This window comes from Capra hircus, chromosome 12, assembly GCF_001704415.2.
Source record: "Capra hircus breed San Clemente chromosome 12, ASM170441v1, whole genome shotgun sequence".
Lineage (NCBI taxonomy): Eukaryota > Metazoa > Chordata > Mammalia > Artiodactyla > Bovidae > Capra > Capra hircus.
The window spans coordinates 57,024,372-57,044,852 of NC_030819.1; the positions used below are offsets into that span (position 1 = coordinate 57,024,372).

At 44.2% G+C, this 20,481-nt stretch overlaps 1 protein-coding gene across 2 annotated transcripts in view; it reads left to right on the forward strand.

The window, feature by feature from the left end:
• B3GLCT (beta 3-glucosyltransferase) overlaps positions 1 to 20,481 on the forward strand; it is a 110,499-nt gene that overhangs the window by 63,187 nt on the left and 26,831 nt on the right. For both annotated transcript variants that reach the window (XR_001918941.1, XM_018056622.1), the window contains exons 8-10: positions 2,524 to 2,587; positions 9,502 to 9,621; positions 11,503 to 11,572. Coding sequence is in view for 1 of the 2 variants with exons in the window: in XM_018056622.1 (XP_017912111.1) it covers positions 2,524 to 2,587; positions 9,502 to 9,621; positions 11,503 to 11,572 (254 nt within the window). In the remaining variant the exon portion in view is untranslated. The remainder of the gene's footprint in view (positions 1 to 2,523; positions 2,588 to 9,501; positions 9,622 to 11,502; positions 11,573 to 20,481) is intronic.

Below are 20,481 nucleotides of genomic sequence, written 5' to 3' on the forward strand. Positions count from 1 at the left end.
GAAAGTCAAATGTCTTATTTGCCGGGAACTGAATATTTAATGAAGAAATATTTTCATGAAGTAATGGGGATTTCTGGCCTTGCTGGTTCCTGAAAGTTGCATTTGAAAAGCCCTCGAGTATAGCCCTTGGTGTGTATAGAAAAATGACACCTAGGTCCCATCACTGGGACTTGCCTCTTCAGTTAGGCGAGCTTTCCCTGCACATGTTTAGAACTGGGACTCCTTTGCAAGATGACTGGGTTAGGCTGCGGGCGTCCCATGCAGCTGACTCATCCAGGGGAAGTTCGTGATATTGATTAACCATCACTGGTTCTGGCAGAGTCCATGGGTTGCTAAAGGCAGCCGCTTACAGATGCTAGCGTACACACTGATCCGTCTCCAGGCAATCCGTGCTCATCTTAAAGAGAGCCTGTCAGTGGCTGTCACTTTCTGTCCCTCTCTGGTTTTCCTCAAAGGAAAATGTTCAAGAACTGGATGAGAAAGAAACTTGGAAAGTCAGGAGTAGAGAGCCTATTTAGGGTGGCAGTTCAGAGGTGTGTATTTTATATTAAGAAGGGGCAGGGGTGGCGTGGCTGTCTGACATTGGCGTCTGATCACAGTTGTCTGTTCCTTGCCTGTGGCAGTAAGCTCAGGTATGACTTGTTTTTGGTCTTTGGAGTCTGAATATGGTCTGATAAGATTTTGAAGGCACTTGTCATGAGTCCAGATTGCAAAGTTAACTTAAAGAGTTTATTTATATAAATTGGCTTCAACCAAGTTCAGAATTCGAGCTGGGCAAGATTCCGTGCCAGGGCAGGTTTTTTCCTCTTAATATATATCACGAATGTACTGAGAATGCAGTCCCTTTATGTAACATCCTCACCCACTCCTGCTCACGGGTCCGTGGGCAGATACCCAATAGGAATGTGACAGAGATTCTTTCGGGCTTTTTTAGGGCTGTTGGCTGTCAAGCCACATTCATATCAGCCGTGAAACCAGTGCTTTATAGCTAAACGTAAATTACAACCTGTGTCCCCCTCCTTTATCTCTGTATGACACAGGGCGTCTAAAGCTTGTGCCCTGTGACAGCCTGGAGGGATGCGGTGGGGAGGGAGGTTGGCGGGGGGGGGGGCGCGGTTCAGGATTGAAGGGACACATGTATGCCTATGGCCAATTCATGCTGATACATGGCAAAAACTAGCACAATATTGTATCTATCCTCCAGTTAAATTTTTTTAAAAAAGAAATATTTGTGCTTCAGCCAGGCTGAAAACTCTGTGAGGGCTTTGGAAATTTGTTACTACTTTTCTTTTTAAAATCGCTGTGATTTCTTTGCAGTTAAAATATTTATTAAGTGAAAGTGTTAGTCGTTCAGTCATGTTCAACTCTTGGCGCCTCCATGGACTGTAGCCCGCCAGGCTTCTCTGTCCATGCAATTCTCCAGGCAAGAATACTCAAGTGGGTAGCCATTCCCTCCTTCAGGGGATCTTCCCGAACCAGAGATCGAGCCCGGGTCTCCTGTGTTACAGGTGGATTCTTTAGCATCTGAGCCACCAGGGAGTATTTATTAGGAGGTTTATAATGGAAATGAGGGGTCCTACCTCTAGTCCTGTAACAAGCATAGAACCGTGTGGCATCTGAGTGGTCTTGGTAAGTGTGTAATCCTCTCTCTCAGCTGGGAATCAAGGACTATCCTGGTATTTGCTCTCACCCGTCCAGGTTGCTGACTGAGCACTGGTTTTGGGGGGCAGTGGGCAGCGTTGGGGTACACAGCAGGAGGCGTGTAGAGGGTGTTGTGGGGCTGCTGTGTGTGATGGATGAATGGGCTGTGCTTCCCACTCTGGGAGCAGAGGAAGCTTCTGTTTAGTCTTGAGGGAAAGTCTGGAAGCCCTTGAATTTGGTCTTAAAGAAAAGGCTGCCAGGCGAAGGTTGGGTCGGGGTGAACTAGGCCAGGGGTGTGCTCTGGGGGTGGCAGGAGGGTGCTGAGGAGCCAGGGATTCTAGAGCCTGGTGGGGTTGGGGGCATCATTCTGTGTTGAAAAGAGCCATTGATAATTTTTTGAAGCAAGAAAATAACTTGAAACTGTTATTCTTTGCTGAACCCATCTGCTCTCTCCCCCTGAGAACTCCACAAACTGTCATTCGTTAGGGTCATTAAAAGCAGGGACTGAGACGCAGCAGCTTGTGTCTCCTTGTTCCGCAAGCTGCTTTTCTTTTCCTTTCTGTTATTCAGTCAAGGATTATCCAGAGTGAACACACTTTATGGCTTTTTGAAAGACTTTTATTGGGTCACATTGTGTCTTATGTTATTTTCCAGGTGTTGAAATAGTGAAACCTATGTTTGCAACAAGTCTTACCTTCATTTCCTGGTGCACAAATAATTCTGTTTTCATAGTCCTTTGCCTTAAGGAAATGAAAGTCTTACTTTTACCTTAAAATTTCTATTTTTGTTTTCCAATATTAGAAGGTCTCAAGAATGTATTATTCTTGTTTGATGCCTATTTTGGTTTTTTAAAAAAACCTCACATTGTCTCTTACTTTCTAGGCTTACAAAGAGATTAAAGAGTGAATCCCTGAAATCTGACTTCACAATAGATTTAAAACATGAGGTGGGTCGTGAATTTGTTTGGTTAAAAGTCTTTGTAATCAAGAAACTGTGTCTTTTTAAATGGTAATAAGATGATACATGTCGATAATTACCTTAAAGATAAATAGGTTTAATGCATCAACCAGAAGACAAAGGCTGGAAGATGAAAGCCCCCACGTGTTTGCACTTCCACTTAGCATATCACTCCACTTAACCCCCAAAACTGTAGGTAATTATTTTATAGTGTTAGGTTAATCATATTTCCATTATGGCTTTTAATTGTAATTATTTTTTGTCTGGCTATTCATTGTGAAAACTGATAAACATCTTTTACTTTTGTGATTATGTAATATTATTTGCTTAATACCATTATATTATGATTGGTTAACAGAAAATGGTAGAATTCTATATTACTAAAGTGAAAGTGTTAGTTGCTTAGTTGTGTCTGACTCTTTGCGACCCCATGGACTATAGCCCACCAGGCTCCTCTGTCCATGGGATTTTCCAGGCAAGAGTACTGGGGTGGGTTGCCTTCTCCCCTGAAGAAGCATCTTCCCGATCTAGGGATCATACCTGAGTCTCCTTCATGGCAGGTGGGTTCTTTACTTCCTGAGCCACCAGGGAAGCCAGAGGTGAATGTTTAAAAAAGCTTGCCAAAATGTCATTAAAATACCTCTCGTCTGACTTGGTCCCTTGGTCGCTCTTCCGCCTCCATCGCGTCTCTGTGCTGGCGCTCTGCAGCAGGGTGGAGCCATCTGGCCCCCTGGCGCTTGGTGGACAGTGGTCGCTAGGCATCCTGAGGCAGGTGGCAGGTGAGCCATCATGAATCCAGTAATCTCTGATCATCTCTCTGTGCAGCTTGTTCGTGGGTACCTCTGATGGCCAGCCCTCCTTTCCCTCCAGAGAATTCTGAGTCTTAGGACATTGGGGTCAGTCATGACACGTGACTCAGTCCAGCAGCACTGGCAGCCTGCCAGGAGCAGAAAAGGCACTCGGAGGATTTTCATTTCAGGGGTGTTTTTTAAATTATGAAAATACATGTCAGAAATCATTCTTTTCCATGAGAGGGAGGGAATGACTAGCTGAAAGCCAGGGTCTGTCTAGATATTTTTAATGAATAATCAGCTCAGGTATAGATCCCCAGGTTTGGGAGCTTATGGAACATTGAATAACATACAAAAAAAGAAAAAAAAGCTCTTAACATACCTGAAAGGTATGAACATCAGTCAGAATATCTGTGTTTAAGAGAGAGAACTTGACTGGTTGCCTGGATGTCTCTCCCCAAGAGGACCCCGCTTCGTCCTCACCAGACTGAGTAGCTTTCTTGAATTCTCTCCCTCTCCCTCTTTTCTTCATTATTTTGTAATGTATGAATGTATCTCTGAATATATACTGTGTAGTTTGGTATCCTTCTGGGCTTCATATAAACAGAACTGTACTATGAATATGATTATAATTTGATTTGAAACTCACCTGTGTTGCTATGTGCAGCTTTAATGAATTTATCATCACTTTCTGTAACAGTCTTGTCTCAGGACTATACCCTGGTGCATTTGCCCAGCCTCCTGGTAGTGGGCTTCTGGGTCACTACTGGCTTTTTGCTGTTGCAGTCACTGCTTCTGTGAACATTTTTTACACATGTCATGGTGATCATCTGTAAGAGTTTCTCTGCAGCAGAAGCTTTTAGATCGTTTTGTCACTGGGACTCACTTTAAAAAGTATGTTTTTCACTGTGACTCTGTACCTGTGTGTTGTTCTTGTGTTTTGTTATTGATTTCCAGCTTAGCGTGACTGGTCTGTGTAAGTGTCATTTGAAATATTTTTAGGCCTAACTCTAAGACCAGGTTCATGTTCAGCTTTCACAAATGGAGAAAACGATATGCGTGCTCTGGTTGGAGGGTATATTATTCTCTTCATATCTACTGGGGCTTCCCTGGTGGCTCAGATAGTAAAGAATCCACCTGCAGTGCAGGAGACCTGGGCTTGACCGCTGGTTCAGGAAGATCCCCTGGAGGAAGGCATGGCTGCCCACTCCAGGATTCTTGCCTGGAGAATCCCATGGACAGAGGAGCCTGGCAGGCTACAGTCCATGGGATTGCAAAGAGTCAGACACGACTGAGTGACTAACACTTTCGCTCATATCTGTTAAAGAAGAAACAGCTACTACATCAGTTAATCTTGGGTGCTTCTCACATATTTCCTCCCTCTCTCCCTTCCTCCTGTTTTTTGTTTTGTCTGTTTGATATGTCATTAACTAAGGGAGGGATATGAAACTGTTCCCTCTGAGCGGTGACAGTGTCTCTTTGTGGAGCTGCCAGCTCTTGCTATTTATAGTCTGGGGCTATGTCAGTAAGAAGCATACGGGCTTAGACGTGTCCTGTTCTCTTGGTAAACTTGTCTTCATCTCTAGTAACGCTTATTGCCTCAGTGTCTATCTTGTTGACAGGAACACTTCTGTACCAGCTTTCTGTTGGCGTTTGCCTCATTATTGTTTTTCATCTTTTTTCTTTCTCATCTCCTCATCTTTTGATGTGTTTCTCTTGAAGAGGATATGCTTATCTTTTTCTCCCAGTTTGACAACCTTTATCTTCAAACCACGTAGCAAATTTACATTTTTCAGGGTTTGTTGTTGTCGGTCGCTTAGTGGTAACTGACTCTTTTGTGACCCTGTGGACTGTCGCCCACCAGGCTCCTCTACCCACTAGATTTTGCAGGCAACAGTACTGCGGTGGGCTCCCATTCCCTGCTCCAGGGGATCTTCCTGACCAGGGATCGAACCCGTGTTTCCCGCTTTGCACCTTTGTTCCCCCTCCCATTTTTCTTTTTCCAAACCTGAACCCTTTTGGAAGTTCAGTCTCCATGTCTGTTTCTTAATGGTTATTTTAAACATTTTAACATGCATGCCTAACCTTGTTGTTTAGTCATTAAGTCTTGTCTGACTCTTTGCCATGGCATGGACTGCAACACGCCACTGCAACACGCCAGTGCAACACACACTGCAACAACGCTTCTCTGTTCTCCACTATTTCCCGGCATTTGCTCAAATTCAGGTCCATTGAATTGGTGATGCTTACCTAACCATGGCTAATTAATCAATATCCTGAAAATTTAAGGACCTGAGAATATATCCATCTCTCAGTTTCATGCTCTTTTGTCCAGTAGCTTTGTTATGTCATTCCTTTTAAATCTGCAGCTCAGATGTTGTCCTTACTTTATGCGGTTACTATTTGCATAAACCCTGTGTTTCCTCACTATTTTGTTTTGCTTCTGGACCCTGCTAATGGAGATCATTTTTATTCTTCCTGAAGTATATCATTCAGAATTTCCTTTTTAGTGAGGTGGCAAATTCTCAGGTTGCCCTGTAAAGATGCTTTATTTCAGCTTTGTTCTTGAGGCATAGTCGCATTGTGTGTTCGAGTCTGGGTTGTGAGGCCTTTTCTCATCACAGCAGCGCTGTCCCCCGTGCCCTTTCTTCTGTTACTGCTGTTGTGTTGGGTGACAAGCCATCACTCGCACGTGCATCCTTTGTAGCCAATCTGCTGTTTCTCTGGCTGCTTTTAAGATTGTTCTTTGTCTTTGGTGTTCTGCGGTTTTCACTTGTTCAGCCACTCAGTCATGTCTGTCTCTTTGCGACACCATGGACTGCAGCATGCCACTCTTCCCATCTTTCACTGCCTCCCAGAGCTCACTTAGACTCATGTCTATTGAGTCGGTGATGCCATCCAACCATCTCATTCTCTGTCTCTTGCTTCTCCTCCTGCCCTCAATCTTTCCCAGCATCAGGGTCTTTTCCAGTGAGTCAGCTCTTCACATCAGGTGGCCAAAGTATTGGAGCTCCAGCTTCAACAACAGTCCTCCCAATGAATATTGAGGGTTGATTTCCTTTTGGATTGACTTAATTAATCTTCTTGCTGTCCAGGGGACTCTCGGGAGTCTTCTCCAGCACCAGAGTTTGAAAGCATTAATTCTTTGGTGCTCAGCCTTCCTTATGGTCCAACTGTCACATCCATACATGACTACTGGAAAAACCATAGCTTTGACTGGATGGACCTTTGTTGGCAAAGTAATATCTCTGCTTTTTAATACTATCTAGGTTTGTCATAGCTTTTCTTCCAAGGAGCAGTTTCACTATGGTATGTGTGTGTGTGTGTGTATAGAGAGAGCTTCCCTGGTGGCTCAGATGGTAAAGAATCTGCCTGCAATGTAGGAGACCCAGGTTCAATCCCTGGGTCTGAAAGATCCCTTGGAAAAGGGAATGGATACCCACTGCAGTAGTCTTGTCTGGAGAATTCCATGGACAGAAGAGCCTGGTGGGCTGCAGTCCATGGGGTCACAGAGTCGGACATGACTGAGCGACTAACATATACACACACACATGTACACACATACAACATATACTTTATTTTCTTGGGCTCCAAAATCACTGCAGATGGTGAATGCAGCCGTGAAATTAAAAGACACCTGGTGCTTGGAAGAAAAGCTATGAAAAACCTAGACAGCATATTAAAAAGCAGAGACATTACTTTGCCAACAAAGGTCCATCCAGTCAAAGCTATGGTTTTTCCAGTAGTCATGTATAGATGTGAGAGTTGGGCCATAAAGGCTGAACGCTGAAGAAATGATGCTCTTGAACTGTGGTGTTGGAGAAGATTCTTTAGAGTCCCTTGGACTGCAAGGAGATCAAACCAGTCAATCCTAAAGGAAATCAACCCTGAATATTCATTGGAAGGACTGATGCTGAAACTGAAGCTCCGATAGTTTGGCCACCTGATGCAAAGGGCCTACTCATTGGAAAAGACCCCTGGGAGAAATAGAAGGCAGGAGGAGAAGGGGATGACAGAGGATGAGATGGTTGGATGGGATCACCAACTCGATGGACATGAGTCTGAGCAAGCTCTGGGAGATGGTGAAGGATGGGGAAGCCTGGGGTGCTGCAGCTGCAGAGTTGGACATGACGAGCGACTGAACAGCAACACCAGTGTCCAGACGCAGGCTATTTTTTTCCTCATCTTACTTAGCATTCATTAGGCCTTTCTATAATAGAATTGTTAAGCAGTTAAACAAAATTCTCGGCCACTGTCTTTTCAACTATTTTCTCCTCCCCTCTGTTACTCTCTCTGGAACTTTAGATATATACTAGAGGTTTGCTCTTCTCTTTCATGTTCCCCATCTCTGTTTCTTGCTGAGATACAGTTCAGATAATTTGGGGGGCTTCATCTTTTAGTTCCCTAGTTTTTATTCAGCTGTGTCTATGATAGGCTGCTTATCCTTACCATTAAAATGTTCATTTGCAGCTTCTATTTTTCATGTCTTGATGTTCTAGATATTTCTTTTTCAAATTTGCTTTCCTGTGTAATCTTTCATAAATTTTGCTCATGTTTTAAAGTTTCTCTTTATAAAAATATATGAAACAGTAGTTTTCTAATCTGTGTGCTTCATCACTCCGATCCCTGGATTCTTCTGGGTGGGCCTGATTAAGCTGTGTCCGCTGGCCCTTGCTCTTTATCTCTTGTCTTTGTTCTACTTTCTGTGATTTTTCTGAGTGCTCTTGCTCCTGGGGACTTCACCTGTGACAGTCCACGAGTCCTGTTAAAGTTGTGGGCTCCTCAGTAAGGCTTTGTGTTAGCTTTTGCCTACTTGCTAGAGACTCATACTCACTCAGGGCCACGCTGTTTAAGGTATTTTTGGACTATGTAGGTGACAGATTAGGGAGGCCTGGCTCTTGGTTACAAAATCTCATGATAGTTGGAGATGATTTTTCCCTATCTAGTGCCAAAGTCCCAGCTTTATGTGGGGGTTTGCTGTTAGACACCCCAACTTGGGTGGGTCACGGGCTTTATTCTCTTTAACACATATCAGAACCTCAGCATGCCCAGCACCCAGCTGGTGCCTGCGAGGGAAAGCGACCCTCAGGGACCACTTTCTCACTTTGACCCCAGGTTCTCACTTTCCAGTTTTGTCTTTGTGAGCTCCACGTTTTGTGCCAGTTTAGCAGTACATTAAAAAGCTTTTAAAGATATTTTATGCAGTATTTTTAGATAGTTTCAGCCCGTTGGTTATTCAGGGTGTGTAATTACCATCCTGCAGGAAACTAGAGTCACGATGATCTTACGTTTTATCTTCCTCTGTGATGCTTTAGAATCCTTAAAATAGCTTCCCTGGAATTGCTTATGACAGTTTTGAAATCTTTTGGAGGTCGGAATATTGATTCTCTTTTAAAAGAGTTAATGTATTGGCCGCACAGAGTCTTTGTTGCTGCTCAGTGGCTTTTCTCGGTGCTTTTCGCAGTGCGCGGGCTGCCCATTGCGGGGCCTTCTGTTGCAGAGTGCAGGCTCTAGGCCTGCGGGCTTAGTAGCTGCAGCACGCTGACTTGGTAGTCGTGGTGCACGGGCTTAGTTGCCTTGTGACACGTGGGGTCCTCCTGGACCAGGGATTGAACTCCCGTCCACTGCATTGGCAGGTGGATTCTTAACCACTGGACCGCCAGGGAAGTCCCCCAGGATATTGACTCTTAATTAATTGTTTATGGTTAATAAAAGATTTGATTGCTCCACATGGAATTATTGTCTTGGTGTGTGCCGTGCTAAGTCACTTCAGTCACGTCTGACTCTTTGCAACCCCATGGACTGTAACCCTACCAGGCTTCTCTGTCCCTGGGGTTCTCCAGGCAAGAATACTGGAGTGGGTTGCCATGCCCACCTCCAGGGGATCTTCTGATCCAGGAATCGAACCCTTGTGTCTTACGTCTCCCGCTTTGGCAGGCAGGTTCTTTACCACTAGCGCCACCTATTGGGAAGCCTGCAGAATGCTGCCATGTAGGTGTGGTTCAGTGTGATGTTCTCTCGAGAAGGGGAGGTGTAGCTTTCTCCGGAGACACGGCGTACCTCCGTGGACGGTGGTGTTGGCTCTCATTCACTCCGGTTTCCTGTGTGACAGATCGCGCTCTACATCTGGGACGGAGGGAACGGACTCCCGCTCACACCCGTGCCCGAGTTCTGTACAGACGTTGTGGGCTCCGCCTGCGCCACCTCGTTGCAGTCTTCCCTGCCGCTCTGCGTGAGTAACAGGAGGGCAGTTTCCTCTGTGTCCAAGGGAAATATGCGTGCTGTGCATGATGTTGCCCTAGCAGTCACTGAACAAACACTGCCACTTGCCACGTGCCCCGTGAGAGCTGTATATCACGTTTCTAGGGGTGGAAAGCCCGTAAGGTAAGCACCACTGTTACCCTGTTGGACACACGAGAAGGGGGCACCTGGAGCTGCAGAGGCACGGCCCCCAAGTCAGTTCTTTGGTTGAAGGTATAGCACAGAGCTGCTGCAATTCCTGGTCTGTTTCCTAGAAAGGCAATGTCAGACATTTGCAGTTGTTCCTAAGCCCTCTCCTGAAGCCCACCTCTACCCTCCTCTCAGCCAGCGACCCCGCTCTGACCTCACCTGAGACTGTCCACAGCCTTCAGAATGCACCTGCTCACGGTGGGCCCTCGGTCCAGTCCCCAGGATGAACCTGAAGACCATGGGCTCAGCTGGGTGGTTAGCGGCCTTTCCTCATAAGGAAAAGCAGATTCACTGCCTCATATGTTGTCCGTTATTTCCAAGTCACTGACACAGAAGTCTGGGTTGCATTTTAAAAGAGGAGTATGTGTATTCACACACACACACACAGTAACAGTGGGAGAGAATCTGCGCTGTTGGCATAGTACTTGAGAGGGAAATGTCTTTCCAGACTTTGTGCTTGCTTGTTCTTTAATGTTCTTCTCAAAAATCTGGAAAGGTTGACCTCCTAGTGCCTTGAGTGGCATGACGAACCTCCAGTTGCACGTTGCTGCAAACCAGCCCCAAATGATGCAGAATCAGGATTGAATGTCCCTACAGCCCTGAGACAGTGATAAAGGGGTCAGCCCCCGCCCCGGCCCCACTGAGAAGCGCCCACAGCCTAGGGGCTGGATTGTCCACAAGACCCTCTGTGACCCCTTCGTCTGAGTGACTAGCCTGGGCTGGAGCCAGCGCAGGGCTCCAGGACCCCACCCCCACCCCCGCGAAGTGTTTGACGTAATCCTGCCTTTGGCAGAGGACAGAGCACCGCTGTTGCCTAGACTTGCGTGGACCATTAAGGGCCATAAAAATACTGTAAACTTCAAAGTGAGGCCAGGCTCCCTAAAGGGAGTCATCTCTTACTTTGCACTAAAACATCCTTCTACTTCTCTCTCCCTTTAAAAAAAATTTTTCACGAGCTGGAAAAAGGAAAGGGAAGGTAACCAACACTTATTGGGCACCTGTGATGTTCATAATAAATCGTAGTAATAAAAGCAGCTGTGCTGGTGGTTATGATCGCAATTTCCTGAATGAGCTGGAAATTTAGAGGACATTCGTCCAGGTGATGTAGGGGAATGGCACGGCTGGGCTTCTGGTCTCCGTCTGGCTGTGAGTGAGTGAAAGTCGCTCAAGTCATGTCTGACTCTTTGCGACCCCATGGACTATACAGTCCATGGAATTCTCTAGGCCAGAATACTGGAGTGGGTAGCCTTTCCCTTCTCCAGGGGATCTTTCCAGCCCAGGGATTGAACCCAGGTCTCCTGCGTTGCAGGCAGATTCTTCACCAGTGAGCCACCAGGGAAGCCCAAGAATACTGGAGTGGGTAGCCTATCCCTTCTCCAGCAGATCTTCCCGACCCAGGAATCCAACTGGGGTCTCCTGCATTGCAGGTGGATTCTTTACCAACTGAGCTATCAGGGATGACCCCCCACCCACCCCCCCGCACCCCTCTGGCTGAGCAAAGCATTTGTGGTCCTCCAAGCTACAGTCGTCACCTGAAACTTGATTCTGGAGACAAGTTTGATGTCCCTGACATTGGTGAATTTTAACTCAAGAGCATGTGACAACTAATTTGGGTGTGCTGTTAAGACACATCGACTCACGTGTGCATTTTTTTTTTTTTAAGGGAAATCCAGTGAAGAAGGAGGATATTTTTGTTGCAGTGAAAACATGCAAGAAGTTTCATGGTGATAGAAGTACGTTTTGGGTTATTCATTTTTACTGAACTTTCAAAATCCACACTGTCTTAAAAGAAAAAAAAGGACAAATCAGATATGAGCTCAGCTGAAGAAGGGGATAATGACAGATATATTATTGGAAGTGCAAGCAGTTATATAATCAGTCTTCCTCCTCATAGCACTTCAATCACCAAGATCAATTAGAAAAGACAATTTTGTGTTGCAACATGAGAGGCCGTGGCCCTTCTAAGGACTGATTAGAGCAGTGTTTTAAATTGGAAATGGAAATGCTCAGCTGTGGCAATCTCAGAGACTGTAAGTGGATAATAATCCATTTTGCAAAACAGTGTCCTGTTATGTCCAAGTGTGGACTCCGAGCTGTGAAGAATGAGAGGGGATTTCTCAAGGTAACAGAATGTCAGAGAGAATGTCTTTCTCACACTGTTCCTTCTTTTAATATTTATTTCACACGCACACATCAGAACTTGTAAGTAAGGATGTGTATTTGCTCATGTGTAGATATACAGAGAAAAGTAAAAAATGTTTGTCTTACAAGCCATGGTTCCTTCTTAAGGAAATCCTGCACATAGATGTTTCTGTTTAATTTTTTGATCCCATTCCAGAATTCTGCATTATGGTGATACTGTTTTTTAAAAAGCCTATCTTAAATATAAATACATAATTTATCTGTTTTTTCACCTTACTTCAAACAGCACTTTTCTCAAATTGAGGATTAGACAGTCTTTTGCATTTTCTAATTTTAGCACATATTTTATTTTTTTTCTATGAAAAGACTCTCAGTTTTACCAAGAGTGTGATATTTATAGAGGAGAGATTTCTAAACCAGCTGTCATTTTTGTGGGATTGGAGCTAAGTGGGGCATTTATATAATTTGTGTGATAATATGATATTTACAAATGATGCTTTAAAGAGGAACATATTTTACAGATAAAAGAATATTATAATTTGGAATTATGGCATTGTTTAAGACACTGACATCAATTCAGGTCTGGTTATAGTCAACACTATCTTAAAAGTACGTTTGCTATAAACCTTCATGGTTACCTAAAATAGTCACAATAAATTCTAAGTCCTGTTAAAATCAGTCTAAATAAATATATGTATTCATTATACAAGAAGTCCTAAAATACTATTAAAAATCAATATAGAACTTAAAAATTTGATTTTTCATAAGTTTAACCTAAGTTTAATATCCTTTTGTTTTTTACATAATCTGGAGGGACGATTTTTGATAAATACCTTTCATTAAAAAAGCATCAGGGGAACTGAACTAGACTGCTTTTCTTCTTCTTCTTTTTTTTTTTTTAAACAGCAAGCAGAAGTGCTCGAATTGGTTTATTTGATCTTAAAGCTGCCCTTGGAGTATATATCAGTGTTAGGGATGGGGGTGGTGGTATATTCTCTTTTGAAACACATTTTTCAAGTTGGCAGTAAAGTGGTAAAATTAGGGATGGTCTCTTGTAGTTTTCATATTCTACAGAAATGAAAAAAAGAGCTAATTTTAATTTGGTCATTCTGAATAATCTAGCTTACTGCTTTCTTATTTTTGCATAAGGTTATGATAATCCTTTCAGATATTTATCAAATGCTTTTATATTTCAATTTTGAGTCAAAGGTTTATAAAAATTATAAAATCTTCCAAGTCTGTTAGGAGCATAAAGACCAAACGTCTCCAAACCAGATGTACTGACTTACTGCTGTTAACTGGGTCTGGGGTCACTGAAGCCTGAGACCTAAAAGATATCTTGAGAACTTCGCAGTGGAGTTGCTGTGGCAGGCTGTCTTTAGACTTGGACCTGTTTGTTTGAAAAGATAGTATAAGGGGGCTGGATTTGAGGGACTCTGATGTCTATGTTGCCTGATGGACGTGAAGTCTACCAGGACAGGGGGCTCTGGCCCCCCTTTTGGAAATCTAGTTCTGTCAAGAGAATTACCCGTAATTGTATTAGTTTCAGTCAACAGTGCCACAGTAACTGCTTCTAACTGCTAATCCTTTTTTTTTTTTAAACACATTCTCTGGTGTTTTTCACATTTTTTTTAAAGTAACAGTTTGTTTATTTATAGTTGGCTGTTCCAGGTCTTTGTCGCCGGGTGTGGGCTTTCTCTAGCTGCAGCGATTGGGGGCTACTCTCTAGGAGAGGTGCAGGGGCTTCTCACTGCAGTAGTTGGGGGGCACAGGCTCAGTACTTGTGGCACCTGGGCTCCGGAGCCCAGGCCTGAGCAGTTGTGGTGCATGGGTTTAGTTGCCCCACGGCATGTGGAATCTTCCTGGACCAGGGGCCAAACTCATGTCTCCTGCATTAGCAGGTGGATTCTTAACCACTGGACCACTAGGGAAGTCCCTTTCACCTGTATTCTGTCATCTGATTTCATGTTGACAGCTCCCTGTGACGTGGCAGTTGTTGCTCTTCACTTGATATCGCAGAGAAAGGAAGCTGACCATGGGATGACGCGCTGGCCCGACGTCAGGCAGACTGAGCAGGGGAGCGGGGCTCAGGTTTTCTGGCCCTGAACCCCCAGTTCCTTCTGCCACAGCAGAGCTGTGTTGTGAGCTCTTTGTGTGTGTGTGTGCTCAATCACAGTCATGTCTGACTCTTTGCGACCCCGTGGACCCCATGAGAGTTCCCAGGCAAGAATACTGGGTGGGTTGCCATTTCCTCCTCCAGGGGCTCTTTCCTGACCCAGGGATTGAATCCACATCTGCATTGGCAGGTGGATTCTTTACCACTGCGCCACCTGGAAAATTTTTTGGATGTGTTAGGAACATAACGCTTGATAAATAGTATTTGATAGCTGTGTTGATTCTCTGCTGTGCTCAAGGTCAGATCTGACTTGGCTGGAAGCAGTGACAGGAGGCTTTTTGCTTTGAATAGCAGTGAGGACGGCCAGGACTTCAAATCCACAGATGATCTGAAACACACACGGAGCTGGGGAGTCAGATGGCCCCCTGTCCTCGCATACTATTGTGGCAGTCAAGCAGAATGCATGGACTCGGGGCTTTGTTTTTTCTTTCTGTACGCACTCTGGTAGAAACACTTGAGGTTACAGAAACCAGACAACAGTGAAGGAAGAGATAAACACAGACCAGGCTGTGCTTGTCTCTGAGCAGTTGAGTGCGTGGTCAGTGACTTCCCTGGAGGCAGTTCTCTATGCCCTGGGTTCTGACTGCAGTTGACACTCATCACGCCCCAGTCCTGGCTCTTCCAGGTGTGAGGATGTGAGGGATAGAACAGTCCAGCCAAGGCTGTGGTCAAGGCGAGGGAACATACACACGGAACTCATTTTTCATACTCTTTTGGAAGAATTGATACAGTCAAATTTCAAAATTAGGAAAAAATTATTTTACATCTTACACTTTTTTTTTGCCTACCAGTAAAGCAGACCTTTACATAACTACTTGTGTCTTGATTCTGATTTAGATGAATTAAAGCATCTTAGGACACAGTTAGCAAAAATATACACTGTCTCTTGGCTTAAGAAAGCAGTACATGTCAACAGCATCAATCAAGCATGGTTTGCTGAGATGCAAGTGGTTGGTAGGGTTTTTAAAGAAACTTTGGAGGTATTATATAAAGCAATGAACTGCCATAGCATGTGAGGTTAGGTTTAAGCAAGGAACAGCTCTCTGGACTTAATAAAGCAGCTTCATTGCTTCCTCTTGGGTTACGTGTCTCTCTCCGTGTGATGTGAGCTGTCAGCAAAATGTTATGGGTCTTCTGTGTGTCCTGCAGCCACATGCTTCCTGTGTGGGTCCCACAGATGTCGTGGCCACCCCCGATTCTGTTTGTCAGCTGGTGGTTGTGAGGTGCTCCCCCTGCTGCTGCCCCCCTCTAAGTAGAGAGGTTCAGTTGCCATTTGCTCAGCCTTTAGTTCCTTATCACAGCTTCCAGAGCTCTTAAAATAAACATTTGACATCTTTCAGCTTAAAAAAAAAAACAAACCTGGTATCTTGACTGTATTGATCTTCTCTAGATGTGAACATACTGATGCTAAAGAGTGTGTTCCTTCTGGTTGGAGAGGTTTATTGAAAACAGAAAGTTGAATCAAAATGCAGTCAGCCAACTGGCAGGCCATATCCTGTGTTAGATGAAGTGAGTGGATTAATTATTTTTTAAGTTAATTTTGATTGGAGTTTAGTTGCTTTACTTTACAGTTGTGTTCCCATTGGATAGCAAAGTGAATCAGCTGTATGTGTACACATAGCCCCTCTTCATGGGTTTCCGTACTATTCAGGTCATCACAGAGCATTGAGGAGAGTTCCCTACGCTATACAGTAGGTTCGCCTTCAGGTCAGTTCAGTTCAGTCACTCAGTCGTGTCCGACTCTTTGCGACCCCATGAATTGCAGCACGCCAGGCCTCCCTGTCCATCACCAACTCCCAGAGTCCACCCAAACCTGTGTCCATTGAGTCAGTGATGCCATCCAGCCATCTCATCCTCTGTCTTCCCCTTCTCCTCCTGCCCTCAATCTTTCCCATCATCAGCGTCTTTTCCAAGGAGTCAGCTCTTTGCATGAGGTGGCCAAGGTCTTGGAGTTTCAGCTTCAACATCAGTCCTTCTAATGAACACCCAGGACTGATTTCTTTTAGGATGGGCTGGTTGGATCTCCTTGCAGTCCAAGGGACTCTCAAGAGTCTTCTCCAACACCACAGCTCAAAAGCATCAATTCTTCGGCGCTCAGCTCTCTTTATAGTCCAACTCTCACATCCATACATGACCACTGGAAAAACCATAGCTTTGACTAGAAAGGCCTTTGTTGGCAAAGTAATGTCTCTGCTTTGCAATATGCTGTCTAGGCTGGTCATAACTTTCCTTCCAAGGGGTAAGCATCTTTTAATTCCATGGCTGCAGTCACCATCTGCAGTGGTTTTGGAGCCCAGAAAAATAAAGTCAGCCACTGTTTCCCCCTCTATTTCCCATGAAGTGATGAGACCAGATGCCATGATCTTCATTTCTGAATGTTGAGCTTTAAGCCAACTTTTTCACTCTCCTCTTTCACTTTCATCAAGAGGCTTTTTAGCTCCTCTTCACTTTCTGCCATAAGGGTGCTGTCATCTGCATATCTGAGGTTATTGTTATTTCTCCTGGCAATCTTGATTCCAGCTTGTGCTTCTTCCAGCCCAGCATTTCTCATGATGTACTCTGCATATAAGTTAAATAAGCAGGGTGACAATATACAGCCTTGATGTACTCCTTTTCCTATTTGGAAGCAGTCTGTTGTTGCATGTCCAGTTCTAACTGTTGCTTCTTGACCTGCATACAGATTTCTCAAGAGGCAGGTCAGGTGGTCTGGTATTCCCATCTCTTGAAGAATTTTCCACAGTTTATTGTGATCCACATAGTCAAAGGTTTTGGCATAGTCAATAAAGCAGAAATAGATGTTTTTCAGGAACTCTCTTATTTTTTCGATGATCCAGCAGATGTTGGCAATTTGATCTCTGGTTCCTCTGCCTTTTCTAAAACCAGCTTGAACATCTGGAAGTTCACGGTTCATGTATTGCTGAAGCCTGGCTTGGAGAATTTTGAGCATTACTTTACTAGCATGTGAGATGAGTGCCATTGTGCGGTAGTTTGAGCATTCTTTGGCATTGCCTGTCTTTGGGATTGGAATGAAAACTGACCTTTTCCAGTCCTGTGGCCACTGCTGAGTTTTCCAAATTTGCTGGGATATTGAATGCAATACTTTCACAGCATCATCTTTTAGGATTTGAAAGAGCTCAGCTAGAATTCCATCACCTCCACTAACTTTGTTCGTAGTGATGCTTCCTAAGGCCCACTTGACTTCATATTCCAGGATGTCTGGCTCTAGGTGAGTGATCACACCATTGTGATTATCTTGGTCGTGAAGATCTTTTTTGTACAGTTCTTCTGTGTATTCTTGCCACCTCTTCTTAATATCTTCTGCTTCTGTTAGGTCCATACCATTTCTGTCCTTTATCAAGCCCATCTTTGCATGAAATATTCCCTTGGTATCTCTAATTTTCTTGAAGAGATCTCTAGTCTTTCCCATTCTGTTGTTTTCCTCTATTTCTTTGCATTGATCGCTGAAGAAGGCTTTCTTATCTCTTCTTGCTATTCTTTGGAACTCTGCATTCGGATACTTATATCTTTCCTTTTCTCCTTTGCTTTTTGCTTCTCTTCTTTTCACAGCTATTTGTAAGGCCTCCCCAGACAGCCATTTTGCTTTTTTGCATTTCTTTTTCTTGGGGATGGTCTTGATCCCTGTCTCCTGTACAGTGTCACGAACCTCCATCCATAGTTCATCAGGCACTCTTATCTATCAGATCTAGTCCCTTAAATAATTTTCTCACTTCCACTGTATAGTCATAAGGGATTTGATTTAGGTCATACCTGAATGATCTAGTGGTTTTCTCTACTTTCTTCAATTTGAGTCTGAATTTGGTAATAAGGAGTTCATGATCTAAGCCACAGTCAGGTCCTGGTCTTGTTTTTGCTGACTGTATAGACCTTCTCCTTCTTTGGCTGCAAAGAATATAATCAATCTTATTTCAGTGTTGACCATCTGGTGATGTCCATGTATAGAGTCTTCTCTTGTGTTGTTGGAAGAGGGTGTTTGCTATGACCAGTGCGTTCTCTTGGCAGGTATTCTGTAGGTATCTATTTTATGCATAGTATCAATAGTGCATATGTGTTGATCCCAATTTCCCAATCCTTCCCCCTCATGGACTATTATTCAGCCATAAGAAGGAATGAAATTAGGTCGTTGTAGAGACTGGCTGGACCCTAGAGACTGTCGTGGAGAGTGAAGTAAGTCTGGAAGAAAGAAGTATTCGGTATTAATTCATATATGTAGAATCTAGAAAAACTGTATTGATGATCTCATTCACAAGGCAGAAGCAGAGACATGACGTAGAGAACAAATGCCCAGAGTAGCTGAATTCCTGATCAAAGTTCAGTTCTCTCCCAGCTGCTGTGCAGGTGAAGACGGGGGGCCAGAGTGCCCTGACGCTACTGTGTCAAGTAGCCTTTCAGTCTTGCAGACATCCCATCCCCAAACCAGGAATCAGAGCACAGCCTTGGTGGTGTCGCTAAGCCTCTCCTAAGAGAAGAGAAACCAGGGCTTTCCTATGTGCTCACTGACTTTCACACCGAGACAGAAGGTCCGTTTGTCAGTGGGAAAACGGTGGATTCCTTAAATCAGAATGGTCACGCATATCTGGTTGTGTGGTAGATTTTGCTCAAGGCTCAGTTCCCTTTTGTTTGTAATCAGAGTTTTGCACGTCAGCCCGTCGGGAGTAGAAGGGACTTCTCTGCATCTCCTGCTTCTCAGTGGTGCAGCCAGGTGGAAGATGTATGCCGTCTGGGCAGATGGCTTTTTTTTTTAATAGTACAGTTCTTTTTACTTTATCCTAATTTTAAATTATCTGTGGCAAACATTTTTGAAAGAGACATTCACTATTGTTTTATTATGTGGGAGGAAGTATGCTTCTCTGTATTGAAAATGAAATAGTAGATCACGTTAACTATATTGAAATACTTTGTCCAAGTTTAATATCTTTAGGAATAGAGTGTCTTAATATAATATGAAATATAAATAATATAAAGAATTCAGTTATTCAGTATTCAAACAGTGATGATAAAATAGACCAAAATTTCTAAAGTTTTAAGCAGTTTTGCATCAACTCTGGTTTAAAACAGTCTTCATCTGCTCTTGTAGGAGACGTCACCTTGACTTCAGTTCTTTGCACAGGCATTACCGTGATGAGGACTGGATAGCTGATAACATTGTTCACTGTTGGATGCTTTCGGGGTTTGAGACTCAGAACACGTTGCTGTGTTGAAATGGTCGGTCCATTTAAAAATGATTGGTTATGGTGGTACTGGTTTCCCAGGTGGTGCTAGTGGTAAAGACCTTGCCTGCCAGTGTGGGAGATTTAAGAGAGACAGATCTTCCCTGGGTTGAGAAGATCCCCTGGAGGAGGAAATGGCAACCCACTCCAGTATGCTTGTCTGGAGAATCCCATGGATGGAGGACCCTGATGGGGTCCACACGACTGAAGCAACTTAGCGTGGTCTTGTACAAAGGCTGAATCACTGACAGATAAAACTCCTTCCTTTAAACCAGTTCCAGAAGGAGGCCTCTGCCTTTTGGAATCCCCAGAGCACCCAGTCTTCAGTCAGCTGTTCACTGAGCACTTACTATGTCTAGGGTTGTGTGGGGCGCTGGGCTCTGAGGAATTCTTACCTCTGATGACATTTCCGTTTCACCTGTTTCAAACCAAACCAGGAAACAAGTAGGTTAGGTGTGCTGTTGTTCAGTCGCTCAGTCGCTCAGTCGTGTCTGGTTCTTTGTGGCTGTATGGACTGTAGCCCGCCTGGCTCCTCTGTCCAGGGATTGTCCAGGCAGGAATACTAGAGTGGGTAGACGTTCCCTTCTCCAGAGGATCTTCCCGACCCAGGGATTGAACCCTGCTCTCCTGCACTGCAGGCAGATTCTTTACCATTGAGCCACCAGGGCAGCCGGTCTTGTCTGGATAAGTCCTGCTTATTATATGTGCAAAGCCAAGGGCCACCACAGGGCCAAGCGTGGGTTTTCTTGTGCTGGAATTTGGACAGAATAAGAATTTTTCCTTATTTCTTTTATTCTCCCTTAGCAACCTTCTCTATTATTATTATTATTTCAAAATTATTTATTTTTAATTGGAGGATAATTTACAGTGTTGTGTTGGTTTCTGACATACATCTGCATGAACCAGCCATGTCCCCTCCATCCTGAGCCTCCCTCCCACCTCCCACCTCATCCCACCCCTCCAGGTTGTCACAGAGCACCAGGTTGGGCTCCGTGTGTCATACAGCAACTTCCCATTCGCTATCTGTTTTACATATGGTAATGTATATGTTTCAGCACTACCCTTTCAATTCTTTCCACCCTCTCCTGCCCCCAAC